General features: G+C 38.0%; 1 protein-coding gene across 7 annotated transcripts in view; it reads left to right on the top strand.

Moving 5' to 3' along the window:
* The window catches only part of LOC132895349 (prolyl 4-hydroxylase subunit alpha-2-like), a 422,856-nt gene that overhangs the window by 192,657 nt on the left and 217,748 nt on the right, over positions 1 to 12,451 (top strand). For 6 of the 7 annotated variants that reach the window (XM_060935865.1, XM_060935866.1, XM_060935869.1 and 3 more), the window contains one exon: positions 2,143 to 2,280. In XM_060935865.1, coding sequence (XP_060791848.1) covers positions 2,143 to 2,280 — 138 coding nt within the window. The remainder of the gene's footprint in view (positions 1 to 2,142; positions 2,281 to 12,451) is intronic. The other variant, XM_060935872.1, reaches the window with a different exon arrangement.

Consider the following 12,451-nt stretch of genomic DNA (forward strand, 5'->3'; position numbering starts at 1 on the left):
TCTGAATTATACCAGTGAATTTTAAAGGAAAATGTCAGGACATCTGTCCATGAACTGAATCTCAAGAGAAGGTGGGTCATGCAGCAAGACAATGACCTGAAGCACACAAGTCATTCTACCAAAGAATGGTTAAAGAAGAATAAAGTTCATGTTTTGGAATGGCTGAGTCAAAGTCCTGACCTTAATCCAATCGAAATATTGTGGAAGGACCTGAAGCGAGCAGTTCATGTGAGGAAACCCACCAACATCCCAGAGTTGAAGCTGTTCTGTATGGAGGAATGGGCTAAAATTTCTCCAAGCCAGTGTGCAGGACTGATCAACAGTTACCGGAAACGTTTAGTTGCAGTTATTGCTGCACAAGGGGGTCACACCAGATACTGAAAGCAAAGATTCATATACTTTTGCCACTCACAGATATGTAATATTGGATGATTTTCCTCAATAAATAAATGACCAAGTATAATACTTTTGTCTCATTTAAGTGGGTTCTCTTTATCTACTTTTAAGACTTGTGTGAAAATCTGATGTTATAGGTCATATTTATGCAGAAACATAGAAAATTTTAAAGGGTTCACAAACTTTCAAGCACCACTGTAGTTAATTAATTTTCTAACTTTAAGATTCTCAGTTCTTTGTCTGGTATTTTCAGATTGGTCATGAAAACAAATACACAATGCCATCACTACTATACACACTTGGTATTTCTGTTGAAGTGATCATCTTACAGTATATCTGGTTGCATTGCTGCAGTAATTAACGGTTATTCGCCGAAGGTGAAGACCGATATTCACTGAGCCTGAGGCGGACAATTGTTTTAGTATGAATACACAGGTGATTATTTGGGGGAAAAATTTTAATCAAAATTTTTTATTTCAAACATCAAAAGCGGCATGCAAATGTAATAACTGCAGCGCGGACTTGCGGAAGGTTTGTGTCACTTATCTATGCTGAGTCACATTAAATATTTTGTTTTGAAATGGATAAAATAAATCACAATTCCGCCTTACCTTTGAATAGTTTTAGACCAAGCTTTGTAACATCTTTTGTGCTTTTAGGAGCAGCATTTTCTTTCATAATTTGTAATTCTTCCTCACTTACAGTGACAGTGATTGGCAGTCTTTTTCCCAAGTCACTCGAGGTGATTATTGAGAAATAGTCAGGATTTCTCGATCAATCAGCGCACGTAATTTCCTATAATCACCTCCGTATTTATACTAAAAATAAAAGGATTATTTTTTATTTCTTCTATATGAGTGGAGTGATGTACTCTAGTAGGAGTCTTTCAGGAGTTAAGATCTCTTTCCACACAATTTTGTAGTACTACCAGTATAGCTTGATGCCATTTGTGTTCTAACTTTGGAGTAGTCCATACATGTTAATACATTATGGGTACATTATACAGAATGTTGCAGAATATTGACTTTAAGCATTCATTCACCTGATCAAGTTCTGTGGAGTTAGATTGCAAACCAGTTAAAGTTGATAAATGTGGTTGATTTTCAAAAAAAAACTATACAGTAGTTGACATCATTGTTTGCTTGATGCAGTAGCATGACAAAATGCATATATTATGATTAAGACATGTTTCACATGAATTGAGGTGGTGATCTGAGATAGATTCAGACTGGTGACTGTTTTCTACATTTAATCCAAATTTCAGTATTAAATCAAGGGTGTGTCTGCCATAATGAGTGGGTCCTTTTATATTCGGATTGACCCCTACTCAGTCTAAAATAGACAGAGACATTGCTCTCAGAGGGTCTTGTGGATTATCAAAATAATATTGAAGTGTCCAACAATTTCACCTTTTTCTACTGAAATAATTAGATTCAATATGAGCTTTAGAAATTCCTGTAGAAAGTCTGAATGCTAGAGGCCTGCTGTTCGCAAGTAGTGTTACAAATTAGTTAAATTCATGCCACAATGCTTGTATAATGCCTAGGGTATCATTTATAAATCAGGGTTCTTTTTCCTAGTGCAAACCTTTTTTGTGGCGAAAACAATAACAGTCCTTGACATGTCTGGAAAAGTCTGATGTAACAAGTCTGCTCTAATTTCCAGGAGTTTTCTTTTGATGGTGGTGGTGATTGATATGACTTGGTTCTCTCTTTTTCTATCTCTCTACATCTCACTGTTATCCAGGTTTCATCTCAAACATTTCTGTGCACAAACAGTTTTTCCCAGATGAGGAGGACCAAAAAGGTGCAGCCAAAGCTCTGATGCGTCTCCAGGATACATATCACCTGGACTCTGAGAGCTTCTCCAAAGGCAAACTGCCAGGTCAGAGGCACAGTAATTTTTTCATTAATATTTTAACATCTTGTACTATAAAATAAAAATGTTCTTTGTCCTGTCTTATGCTTAATTATATTAAGCATAATTATATTATATTAATTCTTGATGAGCAGATATGAAACTTGCTTGATAGTCAGTGTAGTAGTCCCAATCAGTCTGACAATTTTCAAAACTTTTTACCATACAGTTCTTTGGTCTGCCACAGACATCATTGCCAGAAGAAGATGCATAATAAGAAAAGGTAGAAATACAATGGGTGCCTATGCAATGTTTCTGCTTGGCCCTCAAATATAGGTGCAAGCATCAATGAGGTGGCTAATCAGCCCAGTAGGGCATAGTTGTTATGGAAATCTCATGTTATTTTGTCAAGGGCATGCCTGAAATGTTCACTCATAGCAAGTTTCATGTTAAATGACCAAAGATTTAGCTCATATCCTGTTTGGCAGCTTTATGGTCAAATATGATCTCAGAACAGGAAATAGCAACATGTTCTGACACCAGGATAACAAAAGGCATAAGTTGGGGGGAAAAAAATCAGGTTTTTAGACCCAAGGCATGAGGTGTAATGACTAAAAACAAGTTTTTCCTTATTATAGTGCCTCTGAGTCATCAAATGGGATAAGTCTTGCTGGACTTTCTCAGGGCGGAATCGTGAGTTATTTCACCAAGTTTGGTGTAGATGTATGAAAGCATTATGGACAAATACCCTCACTTCCTGTTTGGCAGCCTTGCTGTTGAATATCATGACAACAGGAAATGGCAACATGTCAAGTCAATTTTATTTCTATGGTACTTTTAACAACAGACATTGTCGCAAAGCAGCTTCACAGTAAATTAAAGACTTTAAACATGAGTTAATTTTATCCCTAATAAATTTATCCCTGATGAGCAAGCCTGTGGCAATGGTGGCAAGGAGAAACTCCCTCAGACAACATGAGGAAAAAACCTTGAGAGAAACCAGACTCAAAAGGGAACCCATCCTCATTTGGGTGATAACAGATAGTGTGATTATAAATAACTTGTCTCTATAATTGTGTCCTATATAGTCACAAAGTACAACAGTGTAAACAGGAAATTCATTATAGTTTTAGCATGAAGGCTATTTTGTTAGTTATAAACTGTTCATTGATGGAAACTTGAGTCCAAAACTGTTCATGACAACTGGAGTCCTAAAGTTATTATGGCAATTGTAGCCCTTGGCTATCATGGCAAAACTATAAATGTCCAGAGCCATCTTCTGTGTACAACTTTCAACTGTCCATATGGGGGCATCCTCCACAGCAGCAATGTGATGAGGCTCCAGCCAGACAGAGGGCATAAGAATGGATCATGTAAGTCCAAAGAGCAGAAGAGGTCAGCATCACTGATGTCTTGGGATTGACATGTAACTTGACAGGGAGAGAAAACACACATGCCCAGTGTCACCTAATGTTCAAGAATAGTACACATTTTATGCTGAGTGCAAGCAGGGACTCTGGCAAGACAAACTATGACAGCATAACTAAAACGGAGAGCCAGAAGGTAATACAGACATGAGGAGGGAGGCCTGAAACATAAAGCAGCCAGCCACTCCACTGTCAACAAATCCGAGTGAAGGTGGGGTTTTTTGACAGCATCCATACATTCCAGTTTACCAAAACACTCTATGCCTGAGGACCATCTAGATCTACTCCTTTACCTAAAAAAAAACAACTATGAACAAAAGGCTTGACTACAAAGATATGTATTCAGCCTAGCCTTAAAACTGAGACTGTGTCTGAGTCCCGAACACTACTTAGGAACCTATTCCATAACTGTGGGGCTTTGTAAGAAAAGGCAGTGCCCACTGATGTAGCCTTCACTATACGAGGTTCTAACTTCACTATACCAACATATAACCTGCACCTTTTGATTTACGCAGGAGTGATGGGTCATGAAGGACCAGAAGTTCACTCAGGTACTGTGGCACAAGACCATTCAGTGATTTGAAAGGTCAATAGTAGTATTTTATAAGCAATGAAAATTTTGATTGAGAGCCAATGCAATATGAATAAGATAGGGGTGATGTGGTGATATCTTCTAGTTCTAGATAAGGACTCTTGCTGCTGCATTTTGAACTAACTGGAGCTTGTTTATGCACTTATTGATACATCCGGACAAAGCATTACAGTAATCTATCTTGGAGGTAACAAAAGTATGAACTAGTTTTTCTGCATCATGTAGTGACATTATATTTCTTAAAATGTTTCTGAGATGAAAGAAAGCTGTCCTTGTAATGTTATGAGTCGCTATGAGGTTTAAATGAAAGACTGAAGTCAAACTGAAGACCCTGAGATCTTTTACTGTTGCATGTGAAGAAACAGAAAGGCCATCCAGAGTTACTATGTAATCTGAAAACCTACTTCTAGTTGCAAGTGGTCCTGGTACAAGTACTTCTGTCTTGTCAGAGTTAAGTAGAAGGAAGTTAATAAGCATCCAGTGTCTAATGTCCTTTACACATTCATCAATTCTATTAAGCTGGTGTGTCTCGTCTGGCTTTGCAGAAACATACAACTGTGTATCATCAGCATAACAGTGGTAGCTAATACCATGCTTATGAATAATATTACCCAGAGGGAGCATATATAAAGAAAAAAAAAAGCAGTGGGCCTAAGACAGAACCTTGTGGAACACCAAACTTTATCTTAGTAGGCATAGAAAGATCACGGTTTACATCAACAAACTGATAATGATCAGTTAAATAAGACCTGAGCCAGAAGAGGGCTGTTTCCTTGACTCGCACACCATTTTCTAGTCTATCAAGGAGAATGGTATGATCAATGGTGTTAAATGCTACACTAAGGTCAAGCAATATAAACAGGGAGACACAGCCCTGATCAGGTGGCAACAGTAGGTTGTTTACTACTTTAATCAGTGCTGTCTTTGTACTATGATGAGGTCTAAATCCTGACTGATGCATTTCATGGATGTTATTCCTTTGTCGATATGAGTATAACTGTTGTGCCACAGCTATTTTTCTAGGATCTTGGAGATAAAGGGTAAGTTTGATATCGGCCTATAATTGGACAGCTGACAGGGGTCAAGGTCAGGTTTTTAAATCAGGGGTTTGATAACTGCTAGTTTAAAGGGTTTGGGTACATGGCCAATTCTAAGTGAAGAATTTTTTTTTTTTTAAGAAGAGGTTCCATTGCTTCTCGTGTTATCTGTTTGAAGAGTCATGTAGGTAAGGGGTCTAGTACACAAGTTGAAGATTTTGATGTGGAAATGAATGAAGTTAATTCAATTTCTCTAAGGGGAATAAAACATTCTAACTGCTTATCTGATGCAGTTATATTGTTAACTACAGGGTTACTTAAATTGTCTGGCCTTAAATTAGTAGTTTGAATTTTTTGTCAGATATTTTCAATTTTGTCATGGAAAAAAAAAATCATGAAGTTGCTGCTACTACATATTGCAGGTGTGTATGTGTCTGTGGTGGTCTTTTTCCGAGTTAATTTTGTTACAGTTTTAAATAGGAATCCAGGATTGTTTTTGTTATCCTCTGTTAGGGTGGAGAGATGCATTGACTTAGCAGCACTAAGATATTTTCTATACTTCAGGAGGCTCTCCTTCCATGCTTACTGGAATACTACTCCATTTATGTTCTAATTTTCAAGTGGTCTGTTTCAAGGTGCATGTGTCATCATTATACCAGGGTGTTAGTTTTTGCTGTCTAATCATTTTTCTTTCTAAGGGGAGCTCCATAATATAAAGTATAACAAAATGTTGACTCTGAGTATTCAGTTGCCTAATAAAGTTCTGTGGGGGAATTCATTCTAGAATGAACTCTGTGGGAGTGATCACTTTCCCTTGATATTACCCATCTGGGGTCTGAGGGTATTTTCTGGCACACTAATTATTTTGGCATGCTCTGATGATGTCAGTTTCAACAAATCCAAGCAGTATTTTCAAAGTCATATGACTTTTTTTTTGTATTCATCACAAGTTCCGCTACAATAATATCCATGCAGTATGTATGTCATGATTGTACTTAAAAAATAAAAAATAAAAAAATAAATGAAGATGTTGTAAAAAGCAGTTTTAGAACTGTGTTGGAATGTGTGAAAAAAACATGACCTTACCCATTGTGTTGAACTGTTTTGGTCACTTGAGGTGATTCTGTTTAATCTTAGGAATGTATCAAGCACAAAAACTTGCATTCGCTCCATTGATTTGGACAATTAACTGGTCATCCAAAAAATTATGTCCTATTGTTTTGGGATAAAGGGTTGGCACTGGGAGGGGTATTCAATGAGAAGAGTAAAAATTTCCATTCCATTCAATGAGAAGAGTGAAAACCCCTCCCACTGCCAACTCCTCATCCCATCAGGTCAAGTCACAATGGGTAACATCATGTTTTTTCACACATTCTAACACTAAAGTGCTCTTAACAGCTTCATTTATCTGGTATTTGACTTTATTTTGGTATTTGACTCTTGTCAGTGTGTCTTGAAATTAACTCTTGTACTGTTTTACTCAATTCAGAGCCACAACCAACTCTGTTACACAATTACTCTGTAATTTTGCTCCCACTCCAACTTCAAACTTTACTATCTCAATGCAAAATTAACTATTTTGAGGAAAATACTTTTCACTCTGGACAAAAATGCTCAGTCATTTTTCCTATGTATGCACTACAGTGCAGGCATATTAACCGATCTGCTCATCAGAAATGGAAGAAATACTTGGAGCTTACTCAAGCTGATCTTTTGCTGGATCGAGTCGAAGTAAAAAAAAAAAAAGAAAGACATCATTCATCGTCAGTGTTGCAGTTCTCAAGATTGAACTGGATCGCTGTCCTGAATCATGAATTAATTCATGAATTGATTCACTGTCCTGAAATTGAATCACTGTCCTGAATCATGAAATGAATCATAAATTGAATTGTCCTGAATCATCCGAAGCGCATAAAATCACGTGCCATCTCACAACAAGTTTTACCTCCAAATAGCCTGAACAAAGTCTGACAGATTTTATCCTGTTTATGGTGGGTGTTCCCACTGCGAAAGAGAAACCAATCGAAACTGAAAGATTGAAAGTGATTATCATGCCGTTACCATGTGAAATAGTCTTTTATGAACGTGAGCACTCAGCGCTCCGACTCAGGTTTGATGGAGTAAGATGACAAGTTTTATGTTTCATCTAATTTAGGTAATTTAAAAACTATAATATTATTTGGCAGTGGGCACATAAGAAAGTGTAAAGTATAAAGTTTCTATCAATATGTTTATCATGCTTGTATGATGCAAAACTCGTGAAGATATTTATCTCAATACATGACCTACTCATTCTAAACCTGCCAAACTTCACCGGCAAAGCTCTTGACCCCAAAGGGTTAACATCTCTGGAAGCAGACATGCAATTCAGAACTCCAAGGTGGTGACTTAAAAAGCAAACTGGTGTTCCTTTCAAACCCTTTGCTATGAGAAATTCAGTCAAAAGCCTCAATCTAATCAGGATCCTGTTTAAAGTTTTACTGAAATTCTAATTGCAATTGCAGATGAAACTTTGAGACCTCAGTGAAGAATGGTTAAGGGCTTCTTAAATTCTTATTTCAAAATATGTGTAATCCTCTTCCTGATGGAAAAAAATGGTGTGTCCCCCCACAGTAACATCCTTATCTGTGTTATACTGTAGATTAAATGTATTGAGAAAGACCCCTTTGTTGTGAGAAACCAGAGTGTGAGTGAAAGTTTTTTTTTTTTTGGCAGGCAGGGTGTGTGTGTCTTGGACAACACTGGTGTATACTCATGAAGCTTCTTTCATAAAATCATCTCTCCTTCAGTCTTGGTACTTGCTTGCAATTCTTCATTGAAGGGGAAACGGAAAATTTACTTCACAGTCTAACATCAGCAAAGCTACACCATCGGCCTAGACCATGGTTTAATGATTACTTTAAGAAGGCTATTGAGATCCAGAAAAAAATCAGAGATTGCTTCACAAACATTCAACGACAGAAAACCTCACCAGACTGAAAATTTGTCGAGCTCAAGCATGCAGAATCATTCGTGAACCAAAGAGACAGAGCTGGAGGAGATTTGAATTAAGTCTCACATCAAACATGCCTACAAAAAAGGTCTGGGACTTGATTAAAAAATATGAAGAGCAAGGCAGGTGGATCACAAATACAGCATATTAAACATCAAGGTAATCATTTAACCACAAAACAAAAATAGCAAATCAGCTAGCAGGGACAGTTTAAAAAAAATTAATCCATCGAGAATTGTCACCCTGATTTCCAAACTTATATGGCTGCAGGAAGAGCAAAAACAACTTAATTTCTGCTCCAACAACACAGAGCCATACAATCAGCCTTTCACAATGGAGGAGTTCTTACACTCCATAAAGGCTCACTCACAACCCGCTGTACATGCTACTATGGGCGCTCTACGGTAAAAAATTTGGCAAAACTGTGCTTGAGACTTGCGCAACACTTGCGTGTGTTCAGCGCCGTAGAAGGTCGCAGAGTGGCCATGGACACTTTTGGTCCTGCACATGCAAATTCTATGGGTCTTGCAAAAAATCAAGAATGCATATATTACGTACTGGACCCGTACTCCTTTTGTACTCCTGAACCAAGTCAGCAGCGCAGCTAGTAGGGGCTTTTTGCAATGACAGTAAGACGCACGAGTGATGCACGGTCATTGTACAAGTGATGCACGGTCATTGTACAAGTGACGTGCCTCAGAAGTACTACACAAGTACTCCACACTTGCTATTTGTGTGGCCCCCAAGACAGAAGTACATCTCGCTTTCTACCCCCATGTGTGGTGTGCACGCAGCGCATGAGACCCACACGCAACACGAGGGGCAAGACTCTGGGTATATATATTGGGGGAGGAACCAAGGAACTGATCATGTAGTGTGTAACATTGTAGAAGGGAAGATCATTTCATTTGCTGTTTTTTTTTTTTTTGCCAAATATTTTTATTGAAAAAATACAAAATACTTCCAATCACAGAAATACAATTTACCTTTTTTTTTTGACCAACAACCAAAACAAAACACTCTGATAAGAATGTAGAAGAAAATAAATCAACTTAAAGAAATTAAATTAAATTACAGAGTGCAGTGTAATAGACAATAAACAACCCCCACGCCCCACTCAGCTCACCATGACCAACACAACCACTACTGGTTGTTCATGCGATATAAAAGGTACAACCATAGCAGGCACACATTCAATCGGGCAGTACCTCTAAATTAGTTAAATAAGAAAGAAATGGTTGCCATTTGTGGAAAAATTTGGCCGTACAGCCTCTCAACGTGTATTTAATCTTCTCAAGTTTAAAAAAAAACATGATGTCTGTAAGCCACCGGGAGATAGAAGGATATTTAGCAGATTTCCAATGTAACAGTAATAAATGTCTTGCTAGTAAGGATGTGAAAGCTATAATATCCTTTTGTGTGGAGTTAAGTGCAAGTGAGGGGTCAGGAATCCCAAATATAGCAATCAGAGGGCAAGGTTGGAGATTTAACCCAAGAACAGTCGACATAATAGTAAAATAACCCGCCCAGAATCCTTTCAGAACAGGACAAAGAAAAAGCGTGGCTAAGGTGATAAGGAGAGCTGTGACATTTATTACATTTGTCCTCAACTTCTGAATACAGTTCAGATAGTCTGGATTTAGAGAAATGTGCCCTGTATAAGACCTTAAATTGAATAAGTCCAAGACGAGCACAAGAGGTGGTAGATCGTACCCTCTCTATGGCCTGTTCCCAGAACTCCTCATGTATTTGTATTCCCAATTCCCCTTCCCAAGTACACTTAAGTTTAGCATTTGAGTGGTCGCTAAAAGCCAAGATAATATCATACAACTTTGAAATGATTCCCTTGTGATGAGGAATAAATGATAGCATGGTTTCCCACTGCTGTTCTGGAGGTAAAGAGGGGAAATTAGGGAAATACTTGGTAACAAAATTGCGAGTTTGAAAATAGCGAAACAGATGAGTAACAGGGAGGCCGTAGCGAGATGACAAATTGGCAAAGCTATCGAAGACACCATTTACATATAAATGTTTGAATTGTGCAATACCCTTGTCAAACCACACTGAAAATGTCGAGTCCGAAAGTGATGGAGGAAATAAATGGTTGTTATTTAAAGGACCCGAAGAAGATGCAGCTACAAATTTAAAGTGCCGTCTAAATTGATACCAGATCTTGAGTGTGTTAAGAACCACTTGGTTATCAGTATATAGAGAGGGTTTTGTAGGTAAAGAGGAATAAAGTAGAGCAGGTATAGAGGATCCCCTACAGGATGATAGTTCCAATTTACACCAAGAGAATCTGGGAAATTTTAACCAGTAGCAAAGTTTATGAATGTGAACAGCCCAATAGTAGGCTAGAAAATTAGGAAATGCAAGTCCTCCACCAAGTCTGCATCTCTGCAGTAAAGTTTTATGAACCCTAGGTGACTTCCCACCCCAAATAAACAGATTATTTTATCCAGCGAGTCAAAGAAATGTTTTGGCAGAAAAAGAGGAATTGACTGGAATAAAAATAGAAATTTTGGTAAAATATTCATTTTAACAATATTGATCTTGCCGATTAATGAAAGGGGGAGATTACCCCATTTTTGAATATCAGAAGTAACCTTTGAGATAAGGGGAATGAAATTAGCTGATGCAAGGCTAGACAAAGAATGAGTCACGTTAATACCTAGGTATTTAAATCCTGATGGACTAAATCGAAAAGGTAAACCTGCCTGTTGAAGATGACATGCTGCAATATTAACAGGAAAACATTCACTTTTCCCCAGATTTAATTTATAACTTGAAAAGTTGCCAAAGTTCTCCAGAATACTTAAAACAGCAGGGACAGAGCGAGTGGGATCGGTTATATACAATAACAAATCATCCACATATAGCGATAATTTATATTCAGTTCCATTTACATGTGATTCCTTTGAGTAAGGGGGAAGATCGTAAGGTAATACACTGTGTGCACAATTATTAGGCAAGTTGTATTCCTGATGATTAATTTTATCGTTGAACAAATACAGTGCTCTCAGTCAATCCAAATTGTTAATAAACCTAAAACCAGAATGATTAACAAAGGAAAGGGGAGTTTAGGCCTTCTCAGGGGAATATATAAGTGTGCAGAATTATTAGGCAACATTTAGTGTGCAGAATTATTATGCAACTAAATGAAAAGCTTAAAGTTTCCCATCTCACTTGTTTATTTTAATTTTCAGTGTAACAAATAAACAACTCAGAATTAACAAATAAACACTTCTAGCATTTCAAAAATATTCAGTGACCAATATAGCCACCCTTCTTTTCAATAACTGCCATGAGCCTTCCATCCAGTCTGTTAGTTTTTTGATTTGTTGACGATCAACTTTTTGTGCAGGAGCAACCACGGCCTCCCAAATGCTATTCAGAGTGGTATATTGTCTTCCCTCGCTGTAAATCTCATGCTTAAGAAGGGGCCACAAGTACTCAATAGGGTTTAAGTCAGGTGAGGAAGGGGGCCATGTCATTACTTTGTCATCTTTAAGGCCTTTGCGGGCTCGCCAAGCAGTGGAGTACTTGGGTGCATGTGATGGTGCATTGTTCTGCATAACAATCATGGCCTTCTTGAATGATGCAGACTTCTTCCCATACCACTGCTTGAAGAATGTATCTTTTAGAAACTGGCAGTAGGTTTGGAAGTTGATGTTAAGTCCATCTTCAACCTGAAATGGTCAAACTAGCTCATCCTTAATAATAGCAGCCCATGCCATTACCCCTCCACCACCTTGCTGGTGTCTGAGTCAAAGTGCCCTGTGTCCATTAGTTATCCAGCTATGGGCCCATCCATCTGGTCTATCCAGAGTCACTCTCATTTCATCCGTCCATAAAACCTTTGGAAAATCTGTCTTCAGATATTTCTTGGCCCAATCTTGACATTTCCACTTGTGAGTCTTGTTTAGTGGTGGTCGTGTTTCAGCCTTCCTTACCTTGGCCATGTCTCTGAGCACCGAACACCTTGTCCTTCTGGACACTCCAGGTCGGTTGCAGTTCTAGAATATTGTGGCACTGGAGGATAATGGGTTTCTGGTAGCTTCATGTTTAATCCTTCTCAAGTCTTTTGCGGTTAATTTGTGTCTTTTCTTCTCCACACATTTTTTGCGACCCTGTTGACTATTTGCAACAA

Source organism: Neoarius graeffei, chromosome 12 (genome assembly GCF_027579695.1).
Source record: "Neoarius graeffei isolate fNeoGra1 chromosome 12, fNeoGra1.pri, whole genome shotgun sequence".
In the NCBI taxonomy this organism is placed as follows: Eukaryota; Metazoa; Chordata; class Actinopteri; order Siluriformes; family Ariidae; genus Neoarius; species Neoarius graeffei.